At 41.5% G+C, this 15001-nt stretch overlaps 1 protein-coding gene across 2 annotated transcripts; it reads left to right on the top strand.

Moving 5' to 3' along the window:
* Window positions 1-969: 969 nt before the first annotated feature.
* Window positions 970-13371, top strand: creg1 (cellular repressor of E1A-stimulated genes 1). 2 transcript variants are annotated; one of them, XM_072585339.1, is made up of 4 exons: window positions 970-1343; window positions 9544-9663; window positions 10666-10870; window positions 12825-13371. In XM_072585339.1, exons 1-3 carry the CDS (start codon window positions 1068-1070, stop codon window positions 10849-10851), a joined length of 582 nt encoding a protein of 193 aa, XP_072441440.1. In that variant the 5' UTR covers window positions 970-1067; the 3' UTR covers window positions 10852-10870; window positions 12825-13371. The 2 variants fall into 2 exon arrangements, with proteins under 2 accessions (XP_072441440.1, XP_072441439.1); XM_072585338.1 differs by having other exon boundaries at window positions 972-1343; window positions 12776-13371.
* Window positions 13372-15001: the final 1630 nt, after the last annotated feature.

Below are 15001 nucleotides of genomic sequence, written 5' to 3'. Positions count from 1 at the left end.
TCTGTTGGAGTATATCCCAGTGTTGTGTGATTTTGTCCGCCCCAGTCCAACACTGGCACCTCCACATCACAAATATTCACATCATACACAAAGGGCAGGATAGTATTAGACTTCCAAACATTGTGACGGGTGGATCATGGAATGACTCTAAATGAGCCTTTGACATAGAGAACATTATTCTAGATAAGGCAGCACAAGCCACTTTGTGGAAGATCGTAATTATTGAAAACACCTTTCTTCAGCCTGGGGGCGGGGTTTTCCATCTATGGGCGGGGTTATCAGTCTATGGGCGATGCTGTCAGTCGGTGGGCGGGGCTGTCAGTCGATGGGCGGTGTTGTCAGTCGGTGGGCGGTGCTGTCAGTCGGTGGGCGGGGCTGTCAGTCGGTGGGCGGTGTTGTCAGTCGATGGGCGGTGCTGTCAGTCTGTGGGCGGGGCTGTCAGTCGGTGGGCGGTGCAGTCTGTCGGTGGACGGGGCTGTGAGTCGGTGGGCGGGGCTGTCAGTCGATGGGAGGTGTTGTCAGTCGGTGGGCGGTGCTGTCAGTCGGTGGGTGGGGCTGTCAGTCGGTGGGTGGGGCTGTCAGTCGGTGGGCGGTGCTGTCAGTTGATGGGCGATACTGTCAGTCGATGGGCGGTGCAGTCTGTCGGTGGGCGGGGCTGTGAGTCGGTGGGCGGGGCTGTGAGTCGGTGGGCGGGGCTGTCAGTCGATGGGCGGTGATGTCAGTCGGTGGGCGGTGCTGTCAGTTGATGGGCGATGCTGTCAGTCTGTGGGCGGGGCTGTCAGTCGGTGGGCGGTGCAGTCTGTCGGTGGGAGGGGCTGTGAGTCTGTGGGCGGGGCTGTCAGTCGGTGGGCGGTGCTGTCAGTCTGTGGGCGGTGCTGTCAGTCGGTGGGCGGGGCTGTCAGTCTGTGGGCGGTGCTGTCAGTCTGTGGGCGGTGCTGTCAGACGATGGGCGGTGCTGTCAGTCGGTGGGCGGTGCTGTCAGTCGGTGGGCGGTGCTGTCAGTTGATCAGTCAGTTTGTGGGTAGTGTTTATAAGTTGATCGGTCAGAGTCGGGTGTTGACTGATAGATGATGGCGGTGGGGATGTTTGTTTTGCTGTTGTTTGTGTTGACGGCCTTTCGGGGCTCAATCTCGATTCCCCCTCACGATGAGGTGGCCCAAATGGCCCGGTATGTCGTCCATGCATCTGACTGGTGCTCGATGGCCACCATCTCCACCCAGGCCGTGGTCCGGGGGCTGCCTTTCTCCAATGTTTTCTCGGTGAGCGATGGGCCCTTGGGGAAGGGCACAGGGGAACCTTACCTGTACCTGACCCCGTTGGAAATCTCGGTGCATGACATCCAGGTGAGAGGCTGCTGTAGCATAAACAAAATATTGAAAATGTCACAGTGGCGAGGAAATAACTCGATTTGGTCACACAGTCAATGCAAAATAAAACTTGCATTTATATTATGCTTTATTCACAAATACCAGATATCTCAAAATCCTTTATAGTCAATGAATTTACTAAAGTTTTTTTGAAAAAGTAACAAAGAGGATTGATGAGGGCAGAGCAATAGACATGATGACTTTTGGATTTCAGGAAGGCATTTGACAAGATTTCCCCATGGCAGACTGGTTAGCAAGGTTAGATCACATGGAATACAGGGAGAGCTAGCCATTTGGATATGGAACTGGCTGAAGGTAGAAGACAGAGGGTGGTGGTGGAGGGCTGTTTTTCAGACTGGAGGCCTGTGACCAGTGGGGTGCCACAAGGACTGGTGCTGGGTCCTCTACTTTTTATCATTTGCATAAATTATTTGGATGTGAGCATAAGAGGTACAGTTAGTAAGTTTGCAAATGACACCAAAATTGGAAGTGTAGTGGACAGTGAAGAGGGTTACCTCCGATTATAACAGGATCTTGACCAAATGGGCCAATGGGCTGAGATATGGCAATTATGTAAATGACTTGGATGTGAACATAGGAAGTATAGTCAGTAAAATCCACCAAAATTGGAGGTGTATTGGACAGCTGAGAAGGTTACCTTGGAGTACAATGGGATCTTAATCACATGAGCCAATGAACTGAGGAGTAGCAGGTGGAGTTTAATTTAGATAAATGTGAGGTGTCAAATTTTGCAATGTCAAGTCAGGGCAGGACTTAATGGTAAGGTCCTGGGGAGTGGTGCTGAACAAACAGACCTTTGAATGCAGGTTCACAGTTCTTTGAAAGTGGGGTCACAGGTAAATAGGATAGTGAAGAAGGTGTTAAGTATGCTTGCCTTCAGTGGACATTGCATTGAGTATAGGAGTTGGGAGGTCCTGTTGCAGCTGTACAGGACATTGGTTAAGACACGTTTGGAATACTGGGTTCAATTCTGGTCTCCTTGCTATAGGAAAGATGTTGTTCAACTTGAAAGGGTGTAGAAAAGATTTAGAGGATATTGAAGGGTATGAGCTATAGGGAAAAGCTAAATAGGCTTGGGCTATTCTCCCTGGAGCATTGGAGGTTGAATGATAACCTTATAGAGGTCTGTAAAATCGTGAGGGGCATGAATAGGATGAATTGCCAAAGTCTTCTCTCTAACTAAAACAGCCTCCAGTCTCTCAGCCTTTCTTCATAAGACCTTCCTACCATACCAGGCAACATCCTAGTAAATCTCTTCTGAACCCTTTCCAAAGCTTCCACGACCTCCCTTTTAATGAGGTGACCAGAAGTGTGTGGAATGCTCAAAGGGTGGCTGCACCAGAATTTTGTACAGCTGCAACATGACCTCATGGCTCCAAAACACAATCACTACCAATAAAAGCTAACACACTGCATGCCTTCTGAACAACCCTGAAGGGCTCATGCCCGAAACGTCAATTCTCCTGCTCCTTGGATGCTGCCTGACCTGCACTTTTCCAGCAACACATTTTCAGTTCTGAACAACCCTATCAACCTAGGTGGCAACTTACAGGGATCTATGTACATCGACACCGAGATCTCTGCTCATTTCCACTACTGAGAATCTTACCATTCTGTATTCCTGTCGCTCCTTCCAAAGTGAATCACTTCACACGTTTCTGCAGTAAACTCCATTTGCCACCTTTCATCCCAGCTCTGCAGCTATGTCCCTCTGTAACCTGCAACATCCTTCAACACTATCCACAACTCCACTGACCTTTGTCATCTGCAAATTTACTAACCCAACCTTCTATGCCCTCATCCAGTCAGTCATAAAAATGACAAACAGCAGTGGCCCCAAAACAGCCCAGGGGACTAACCTATTTTTAAACTTTCCAGAATTGCTAAGACCTACTTGTGAACCTCAATCCAGTCCAGTCTCGTAGCCTGTATCTCAGTATTCTTCTCAACAACATTTTCCTGTGAACACTGATGGAAAAACTCACTTAGCGCTTCTATCTACTCACACTCCACACACAACTTCCCACTACTGTCCTTGACTGGCCCTAATCTTACTCTAGACATACTTTTATTCCTGATAGAAAGCCTTTTCTAAGAGTTTTCCTTGATCCTCCCTACCAACGATGTCTCATGTCCCCTCCTGGTTCTTCTTAGTCTTTCCTAATTAACTTGTAACTCTCAAGCGCCCTAACTGAGCCTTCACGTCTCATCCTTACATAAGCCTTCTTCCTCTTGACAAGAGATTCAACTTTCGTAAACCATGGCTCCCTCACTCTACCACTTCCTGCCTTCCTGACAGGTACATACTTACCAAGGATACGCAGTAACTGTTAATTGAATAAGCTCCACATTTCAATTGTTCCCATTGCCTGCAGTTTCCTTCCCCATCCTATGCATCCTAACTCTTGTCTAATTGCATCATAATTGCCTTTCCGCCAGCTATAACTCTTGCCCTGCATAAAGTGGACATAACCAAACTGTGGTCACTATCACCAAAATGCTCACCTACCTCCACATCTAACACCTGGCCTAGTCCACTATCCAGTATGGCGTCTCCCTTGTTGGCCTGTCTTCATAATGTGATGGGAAACCCTCCTCCACACACTGGACAAAAACTGACTCCTCTAAAGTACTCAAACTATAGTATTGCTAGTCAATATTTGGAAAGTTAAAGACCCCATAACAACTACCCAGTTACCCTCGCTCCTATCTAGAATCATCTTTGCTATCATTTCCTCTACATCTCTGGATCTATTTGGAGGCCTGCAGAAAACTCCCAACAGGGTGACCTCTCCTTTCCTGTTTCTAATCTCAGCCCATATTATCTCAGTAGATGAGTTCTCAAACGTCCTTTCTGCCACCATAATACTGTCCTTGACTAACAATGCCACACACCTCCCCCTCTTTTACCACCATCCCTGTTCTTACTGAAACATCTGAACCCCGGAACCTGCAACAACCATTCCTGTCCCTGCTTTAGCCATATCTCTGAAATGTCCACAACATTGGAGTCCCAGTTACCAACCCATGCTGCAAGTTCATCCATCTTATTCCATGAACAGTAGGGTTTAGATGGATATGGCCAAATACTGGCAAATGGGACTATATTAATTTAGATTATCTGGTTGCCCTCAACGAGTTGGACGAAAGGGTCTGTTTCCATGCTGTACGGCTCTGACTTGATATAAAAGTGAGTAGAAAACTTAAAGTTGAGAAATAAACTGGAGACTCCATGTTTGGAAAAAAGCTAAAAAAATTTGAGTAGACAGCTGAAGGATTCAAAGTCCAAGGGAAAATCCCAGTGGGAGGTCGCACAATGATGCAAAGTAAAATTTTATCTTTGAAAATATAGTCAATTTTAAAAATGAATTTCAAAAACAGCTCATATTATCATTACTTTAAAACATTGCACCATCTTGATAAAAGCATTGATGCAAGTTTAAAGATTAACAGAAATTCTGTAAGTTTGCTGAGTCAGTGTGAGTCATCTTCTGACTGTAGCTTCTTTCTGGTAACTGACCAGTCTTAAATAACCAAAACATTAGTAATTCATTAGTACACAATTTGTAAATATACATTTATGTTTTAATTTGATTATTTGTTTGATATTATCTTAAACCTTGTTTTAAAGTGATTAATATTTGCTATTCCTTCAAGAACATTTCTGGAAAGGTGGCAAAGTAAAATTGATTGCTATTTGTGAACTGTTACTAACTTTTTCAGTTCCACTTCAAATACCCCTCTAATAAAGCTCTGATGTTGCTTTAGGTTACATGTGATGGTCTGATATGTAACCCTGAACAAGTTTGGCCTTTCCATAACTTGACAAATGTTCCCCATTCTACATTAGTCTCAAAAAGTACAATCAGTTAATAACACAGTATGTTCAATAACTTTCATGCCATCTAACTTGGTGTCTTGCTAGATCTAGTGTGAGGGATGGAAGTGAATGATAGCTTTGATATATTGCTCAAAGTGGAAGACAAGAAGCAACAGCACAGGTGCAGGGCAACTTTCCACCAACTAAGGAAGGGGCTGAAAGGATTGATTGTGAGACTAACATCAAGGCTGCAGCCAAATGAGTATGGCACCAAGGAGCCCAAACAAAACAAGTATCCAATGAAGTAAAGGGAAGATCTCTAGAACAGAGGAAAAAAAGAAACTTCTTCAGCCAGAGAGTGGTGAATCGATGGAATTCATTGCCACAGAAGGCTCTGCAGGCCAGGTCACTGAGTATATTGATGACTGAGATAGATAGGTTCTTGATTGTCAGGGGGATTATGGGGAGAAAACGGGAGAATGGGATTGAGAAACTTATCAGCCATGGTTGAATGGCGGAGCAAATTAGGCTGAATGGCCTAATTTCTGCTCCTATGTCTTATGGTTTTATGGTCACAATGGGAATCATTGGGAAACTCTCTGCTGTTTGGAGTATTACGTAACACAAAGCAAGATGGTTCTGTTCATTGGAGGTCAATCATGACATCACTACAGTAGTTTCTTGGTGTGGTGACCTAGGCCCAACCATTTTCAGCTACTTAGTCAATAATTTTCTTTTCATTTGGGAGGTCAGAAGTGGGGATGTTTGCTATTGGTTTTTTAATATTCATTCACTGGATGAGGGTGTTACTGTCTGAGTCAGCATTTATTGCCCATCTCTAATTGCCTAGAGGGCAGTTAAGAGTCAATCACATTGCTGTGGGTCTGGAGTCGCATGTAGGCCAGACATGGGCCTTCCCTAAAGAATAATTTGGAGATGCTGGTGTTGGACTGGGGTGTACAAAGTTTTAAAAATCACAACACCAGGTTATATTGGAAGTACACTAGCATTTGGGGCGCTCCGAAAGCTAGTGTGCTTCCAATTAAAGCTATTGAACCATAACCTAGTATTGTGATTTTTAACTTTGAACTCCCTAAAGGATGTTAGTGAACCAAGTCAGTTTTTCCATCAATCAGCAACGGATTCATATCATCCAGTTATTAATTCCAGATTTTTTATTGAATTCAAATTCCACCATCTGCCATGGTGAGATTTGAATCCAGGTCCCAGAACATTACCTGGGTCACTGGTTTAACAGTCCAGTGCTAATACCACAAGGCCATTGCCTCCCTCTCTATACTTTTATAAAAGTATTGATTGCGCAATTCATGATTGCTCAGATACTGAAGCAGTTGAAACGCTGTAAGACTTGGATAGTATCCAGGCTTGAGCTGACAAGTGGCAAGTAACAGTTGCACCACAAGTGCCAGGTAATGATTGTCTCACCAAGAGTAAATCTAACCACTGTCGCTTGACATTCAATGGCATTGCTGTTGTTGTTAATATCCTGGGCATTACCACTGAACAGATTCTGAACTGGCTAGAAGAGCAGTTCAGAGGCTAGGAATCCTACAGTGTATAAGTCACCTCCTGGCTCTGTAAAGCCTGTCCACCCTCTACAAGGCATTAATCAGGAACTTGATAGAATAGTCCTTACTTGCCTGCAGCCCCAACAATGGTCATGAAATTTGACACTATCCAAGACAAAGCAGCCCACTTGATTGACATCACATCCACCTTCACCTCCCAATGCACAGTAGTGACAGTTTGCACCACCTATAGAAGCACTGCAGAAATTGACCAAGGTTCCTTAGACCCTCCAGAAAGCAGAAGTGCAGCAGATACATGGGAACACCACCTGCAAGTTTCTCTCCAAGACACTGTTCCCTCTAAGCTGCATGTGTCCAGTCAGTCCAAGGGTCCAAACACTCCGATCAACGTGCCTATGCTGTTTCTAGCATTGACGTCTAGTTCTGGAAGTTTTTGCTGAGCACAGGTCTTACAGGTCCATGCAGAAGATGCAAAAATTAGCAGGAATGTTAATCCTGACTGGGAAATGTTTCACTGTTCTTTAATGTTGCTGGGTCAACGTCCTGGAGCAATCTCCCAACAGCATTGTAGTGGTACTACATCCTATGGTCTACAGCGGTGCAAGAAGATGGCTCACCACCATCTCCTGCAGGGCAACTAGGGACAGACAATAAATGATGGCTCAGCCAGTGACACTCACATTCCCTGAATGAATTCAAAATAGTGATTGTGAAAAAGAGGGATCAGAGAATCCAAAAAAGGAAAGTATTTAACTTTAACTAACTTGGAAGGAGTTATGACATTTTTAAATGTAAACATTTGGTGCATTGGTGAATGTGAAAGCCACATCATATTTTGACTGATTCTAAATGACAGGTTCCAATCTACATAAATGAAAACAACAGACAGATGAATCTGCCATTAATATCTAAAATTTAATAAGCACTTAGTGATTTTGAATTGATTCTGAAAACAAGTTCCTGAACTAAGCCTATCAGTCTAAACCAGTCATAGTAGGAATGCAGTAAAACACAATTAAATATAGCTTATCTCCCTCTTGCCAAAGGTAACAAAATAAGAGTCTGAGGTACATTATATAGCATCTGATTTAGTACTACCATAATTGGTAAGTGCTACCATAATTGTTGTATATTTCTTTAATTTTCTGTCTTTGTTATACCTTATTTAATTACGTTTTTGAAATTGTCACTTGATTATATATCGAAGATTCCAGTTAAGGAATTGGACACTTTCATAACAGCAAAATGTGAATCCTCAGAGGCACAACACTGCAAAATCTTCAATGCTAAAATCCATTAGTAAACTCAGTTGTCAGCAAATTGATCAATGGACTAAATTATGATTTATATTAGCAGGAGGAAAATGTTTAGATTCACCTTTTTTTTGGGAAGTGTATTGAAATTATAATCCAAATACTTAAGTAGCATTTTCATCAAAATCCAGAGCAATGTTTTCAACTTGGAAGAAGATGGGTGACTAAATGATAGGCAAATACGTCTAACAAATCTGATAAAATTCATTGATTGTAAAGTGGGATGCTTGCTGAAATTAGTGCAATTAATATAGTGTAAGTGGGTTTTCAAAAACCTTTTGGGTTAAAAGGACAAATAATAGACATCTTAACAAACTTAAAGCCAATTGGACTGAAGGGACAATGGCAGCAAGCATCCAAATTTATCTGAAGAGACAAAGCAAAGATTAGTGGTGAACAGTTGTGTTCCACTCATGAGGGAAATAATTAATCTCCTGGAGGGGTTGTATTAAGACCTTATCATTGTATTATTGATTTGGACATTGGCTAGACAGCTTATTTTCAAACTTTGAAGAAGACACAACTTGGGAAACAATGAAGGTGCTATTAGAATAATATGGGCAGGCGCTTGACAGATAAAATTTGAGAACTGAAGAGATGCATTTTTGGAGCAAGAATGAGGTGGGCCAATATATGCTAATTGCCATGATGCCAGACATCATAGAAACCACAAATAAGAGTTCCCAGAATTATACCAATGGTGATTTTAGTTAAGTGAACTCATAGAAATGTTGAGATTATTTGCCTAGAGCAGAGAAAGTTAATGGGAGAAAGTTTTTAAAAAATGGAGTGAATTGTGACAGTGAAGAAGAAACTGTTTCTACTAACATGATTGTTAGTAACTAGCGGATATAGATTTAAAATAATTGTCATAAGATGTGAGGAATGTTTTTAGCAGAGTTATGATTTGAAATGCACTGCCCAATAGGGTTAGGTTAAATTTCTTAGCAGGCCCTTCAGCCCAACAAGTCCACACTGACCCACCGAAGCACAACCCAGCCAGACCCATTCCCCTACATTTACCCCTTCATGTAACACTACGGGCAATTTTAGCATGGTCAATTCACCTAACCTGCACGTTTTTGGACTGTGGGAGGAAACCGGAGCAAACCCACGCAGACTCTGGGAGAATGTGCAAACTCCACACAGTCAGTCACCTGAGGTGGGAATGGAACCTGGGTCTCTGGCACTGAGGCAGCATTGCTAACCACTGTGCCACCATACACCATGCATCTGTGTTTTTGGAACAGATTTTAGTAGTTATTTTCAAAAGGGAACATGAAATCTACCTGAAAAGCAAAATTTTGCAAGAATATGGAGCACAAGTAGAAGACTAGAACTAATTATTAACTCTTCCAAAGATTCAGACCAGATGGGCTGTAAGATTCTATGATCCTATAATTCTATATTACTGTAAATAATTTTACATTTATTTTTTGAATATCACTGCCTCACCTTTAATTTCATTGTAGGCTAATCCAGAAGTATCCCTGGCTATGTCACTGGCAACAACGGACTACTGTAGGAAACAAAAGTTTGATCCCCAAAGCCCACTTTGTTGTCGTGTGATCCTCTCTGGAAGAATTTTGGAGGTATGCTGCAATTCACTGCAAGAAGTTCTGTTCCTTCTCCTTTCTCCCATTGTTTAGAAAAATCTCTTCAGTTGGCGGAACACTTTCTGCTCTAAGTTCTCTGTATTCTCATTGAATATTTGGAGGCATGCAACATTTGGGTGGCACAATGGCAGTGGTTAGCACTGCTGCCTCATAGCGCCAGAGACCGGGGTTCAATTCCTGCCTCGGGCGACTGACTGTGTGGAGTTTGCATTCTCCCAGTGTCTGCGTGGGTTTCCTCCGGGTGTTCCAGTTTTCTCCCACAAACTCCACACAGTCAGTCGCCTGAGGCTGGAAATGAACCGGGTCTCTGGTGCTGTGAGGCAGCAGTGCTAACCACTGTGCCGCCCCCTTGAAGATGATGATTCCTGCAGGACGTAACACACTCCAACTGCCTTGGAGCCTTACCTACCCTAAATACTCTATCACTTACATGGCACCCAAACTACCTGATGCTATAACCCCTTATCCAACTGACACCCTTAACCCCACACTGATCTTTTCACAGTAGCTGCCAAAGTGGCTGACTGTGCCATTAGATATTATTTCTTAGAACATGGCACATTGACTGCTGCAAATGGGGCCATGGTTTGACTTCTCCATTTATCTTGCACTATGAAGAAATTGTTTTCAAGTGCTTTCTTCATTTCTGAAGAAATTGAGATTGGAATTCCCAGTTAGAAATGCAGAGCTCATTGCTGATAGAAGTAAAATAGGAGTACGTGGCAATCTGACAGATTTCCACTCCTTGGAATATCCAAGTAATTATTTTCTCTCTCAGTAGTGTGATTGAGAGGGAATTCCATTAATTGCCAGTAAATTACCCCGAATTGCACAAAGGTGCAAATGTTGGTGCATTGTTCACTTTTTTTATTACAGACTTTAATCAGCATGATGAATGGAAAATTCTTCTATGAAAAACTATTTCCAGTTTCCTTCAGATTGTGGAGAGAATGAATTTTCTATACATTAATCTCTTAGGTGAACAGCACAGAAATTGATTTTGCAAAGAAAGCTCTCTTCAGCCGTCATCCAGCAATGCCTGACTGGCCACATGATCATGGATGGTATTTTGCCAAGCTCAACATTACCAACATTTGGGTCCTGGATTACTTTGGTGGAATCAAAACAGTAACACCAGAGGAGTACTACAGAGTTAAAGCCTGAATGTGAAAGAATTTGACTGGTAAAAGCTTCCTATCTTCTAATAGTTTGTAATGATTAGTTAGATCCTGCTTTAGAGCATATTCCTTGTCTTTCTGCAGAAATACCCAAACAGAGAAGCAAAGCCAGTAGTTATTTATTTTGCACATAAGAAAACAGCTCTGCTCAGGGCAGCAGATATATGCAAATGTCAGCACCTGTAAGTTCCCCTGAAAGCCACTCACCATCCTGACTCTGAAGTATTGTCACTGTTCCTTCAGTGTCGTTGGGTCAAAATCCTTTAATTCCCTTCCCAGTGGCATTGTTGGTCTACCTGCAGCACACAGACTGCACCAGTTCAAGAAAGTAGCTCACCACCACCTTGTCAAGGGCAACTAGGGTTGGGCACTGTATGCTGGCCAGCCAGTGACACCCACATCCCATGAGTGGAAAACAAATCTGTTTCATTACCCTCACCAACCCTCTTGCTTCATCGATGATCTCCATCAAGTTAGCTGACAGCCATATTATGCACTGTAAGGGAGTGTATTTAGACTGGCAGACTTTGCATTATAATCTCAGACAACACTGCTGCAATTTGTAAGCTTTAAGGTTTGAGAGTCACAGTTTATGCAAAATAGGCAGTTGAGAACAATGCCTTTTGGTAATTTTTTAAGAAACGATTATTTTTATCACACATAGGCTAAATAGATAGGAAAAGCATATGATCTGTGAAAATGGAGAGCGGATTACTTATCTCAAGGGAGTGTGAACAGATGGTCTCTGTAGCTTGTGCCAGCAGTATTCTGATTTGTAGCAAAAGTATTAACAAAACCTTTTTCCAGTTTTCCCTCATACTCCCTAATCCATTTTCCAAGTGAAGAAGGTGAGTGAAGAGAACTATCCCTGTTTATTAGAATCCCTTAATATTCCTAGGGGCTAGTTGTTTATCCTACATGAATCAGTTGCACAAATTCTTCTAACAATAAATACAGGATAGGTACACAAACTGTTAAGAATGGGTCACCTCCTCCTTGTTCATTAATTTAGCTCTAGGTCCCATTTTAGATTACCATATCATGTGGCCATTTGTTTTCCCTTATTGAACACTTGTAAAAATAAGACAGTACATAATGGACCAATGTCTGGAGAGTAGTAGCTTCTACACAGCTGTTCATGAAGCAGTGTTTGCAATCTTTGTTTTGCATTGGTTCCTGATTACTTGGATTTCTGTTTTAACAGCACAGAATTCTGTTTTAACAACACAAGCCAGTATAAATGTAACTAATTGTATAAGAATTCTATATGATTCTGACAAGCACAACTTATACAAGTCCTTATTTCTTACAGATGCAAACAGTGCTTGAGGAGCAGTGTTTGAACTGATTCAAAATTAGAATTTCAGTGGTTTTAATATATTTTGATTGCCCACATATCATCCACTTTGCATATTTCTTTTATTCTTTATCCTAATAGGTGAGGTAAATTGTCATACTAAATTGCCCATAGTGTTCAGGGATGTGTAGTTAGGTGCATTTGTCAGAGATAAATGTAGATAATAGGGTAGGGGAGTGGTCTGGGTGGGTTGCTCTTCAGAGTCAGTGTAGACCTGTTGGGCCGAATGGCCTGTTTTTGCACTTCAGGGGTTCTATAAAAAATCAATAATAATTTGACTAAGTAGAAGTTCCTTATGATGCAAATATTAAAATGTCCAGTAACTGGCATTAGTTCTGACAAATCTAAGTCATCCAAGCACAGCACAAAATACTTTTGATTCAATTCACATATATTGAAGCTGGAGTTCCAAATTATTATGAAAGACTAATAAGAATTATACCTAATTTGTATTCTCCTTCATCTCATTAATATGTTTCTCCCACTTGTATGAAGGCAATGTAAATGTATTCATCCTTTAAACATCACTGTAACATCTGGTTGTTTATTCTAGGTGAACAAAGGCCATGAATGTTGTTGATCAGAATATTGAATTTTTCCAGATTTCCCTCCACTGAGAACTGCTGCACGAGAAAGGGAGCTTCTCTGAGCCAACTAATGAAATAGAGTCCGAGTTGAATGATTATATTTTCTAGGAAAGTACTGTTTACATTTATCTTGCAGTTTTGAGGATATGATACTTTTGCAGTATATTCTGTAGTTCTTCTAAACTGGGAACTGAAGTAAGGAATGTTCAGATTGTCATAATTAACTAAATACTTTTTATATGTCATAGAACTGTATTAAGATTCTATAATATGTAATGGGCTGAAATAAAATTACTAACAATTAAATTTTTCTATAAACAGCAATGTATAAAGTTGAGAACAAATTACAATTTACAATGTTTTAAGTATATCTTTTCAAAGGATTAATCTTTAAACCAAAAAAATTCTTAACACAAATCAGGGAGAGGTATATTGATTCAAAAATATTGACTACAGTAACATGGTATTGCTTGTGTTCATTTTAATATTGCATGAGAAAATGTAATTGAAACAGTTCCTGAAAATGATTATTTTTGATTAAAAATTGAAATCTACAGAAAAATATTTTTATTATATCCTTTTTTTAAGTATGAAAGAGAATTGATGAGGGCAGTGCAGTGGATCTTTATGGACTTCAGGAAGGTGTTCAACAAGGTTCCTCACGCGAGGCTGGTTAGCAAGGTTAGATCACATTGAATATAGGGAGAACTAGCCATTTGGATACAGAACTGGCTCAAAGATAGAAAACAAAGGGTGGTGGTAGAGGGTTGCTTTTCAGACTAGAGGTCTGTGACCACAAGGACTGGTGTTGGGACCATTGCTTTTAGTCATTTATATAAATAATTTGCATGTAAATGTAGGAGGTATGGTTAGTAGGTTTGTAGATGACACCAAAATGGGAGAGGTAGTGGACAGCGAAGAAGGTTACCTCTGAGTACAATGGGAGTTTGATCAAATGGGTTGAATATAGATAAATGAGGTGCTGTATTTTGGGAAAGTAAATCATGATAGGACTTTTTCCCCAGGGTAGCACAGTCAAAAACTAGAGGCCCTAGGTTTAAGGTGAGAGAGGAAATATTATTTAAAAGGGACCTGAAGGATAACTTTTTTTCACCCAGAGGGTGGTGCAACTGTGCAATGAGCTGCCGGAGGAAGTCGTGGAGGCTGATACAACTACAACGTTTAAAAGGCATCTGGATGGACATATAAATACAAAGGATTTAGAGGGTTATGGGCCAAATGCTGTCAAATGGGACTACATTTATCTAGTATAAACATTTGGTATGGATGAGTTTCTGTGTTTTGTCTCTGACTTTTAAATATTAAGCATGTAATTTGGGTTCCCATTTCATATTTGGGTCTTTCTCTGGCAGTATGTTTTAATAATATGGATAATGAAGTTTTCTTCTAATATGGTAAGATCATATTAGCCATCAGGATTTCACATGAAACTGCATTAGGTCATGGTTGATCTAATTATGGTCATCACTCCACTTTTTACTCTTCCCAAAATAGCAAGCACTTTTTCTTCAGTGTTTTCATGAAGCATGTGACTGATTAATGCAATCTGTGACTGGAAGACTTGTAGCACTAGGAACAGATTTTTTACATTTTATGCCAATTTGTCATGTAACAATTATTCAAATGACACACCAAGGATTTGAAAATATAGATTGCTCCTTTTTTACAAAAAAAATTCTTAAATAATTTTGTTCTTTAAAGTTTGGGAGAAGATTTGTAGCTCGGGTGCTCGTTGTTGTGGTTCTGTTCGCTGAGCTGGCAATTTGTCTTGCAAACGTCTCGTCCCTTGTCTAGCTGACATCCTCAGTGCTTGGGAGCCTCCTGTGAAGCGCTTCTGTGCTGTTTCCTCCGGCATTTATAGTGGCCTGTCTCTGCTGCTTCCGGTTGTCAGTTCCAGCTGTCCGCTGCAGTGGCCGGTATATTGGGTCCAGGTCGATGTGTTTGTTGATAGACTGTGGATGAGTGCCATGCCTCTAGGAATTCCCTGGCTGTTCTCTGTTTGGCTTGTCCTGTAATGGTAGTGTTGTCCCAGTCAAATTCATGTTGCTTGTCATCTGTGTGTGTGGCTACTAAGGATAACTGGTCGTGTCGTTTTGTGGCTAGTTAGTGTTCATGGATACGGATCATTAGCTGTCTTCCTGTTTTGTCCTATTAAGTGTTCTGTGCAGTCC

Source organism: Chiloscyllium punctatum, chromosome 15 (assembly GCF_047496795.1).
Source record: "Chiloscyllium punctatum isolate Juve2018m chromosome 15, sChiPun1.3, whole genome shotgun sequence".
NCBI lineage: Eukaryota > Metazoa > Chordata > Chondrichthyes > Orectolobiformes > Hemiscylliidae > Chiloscyllium > Chiloscyllium punctatum.
Note: the sequence above shows the minus strand (reverse complement) of the source record. Positions and strands in the feature narration are given on the sequence as shown.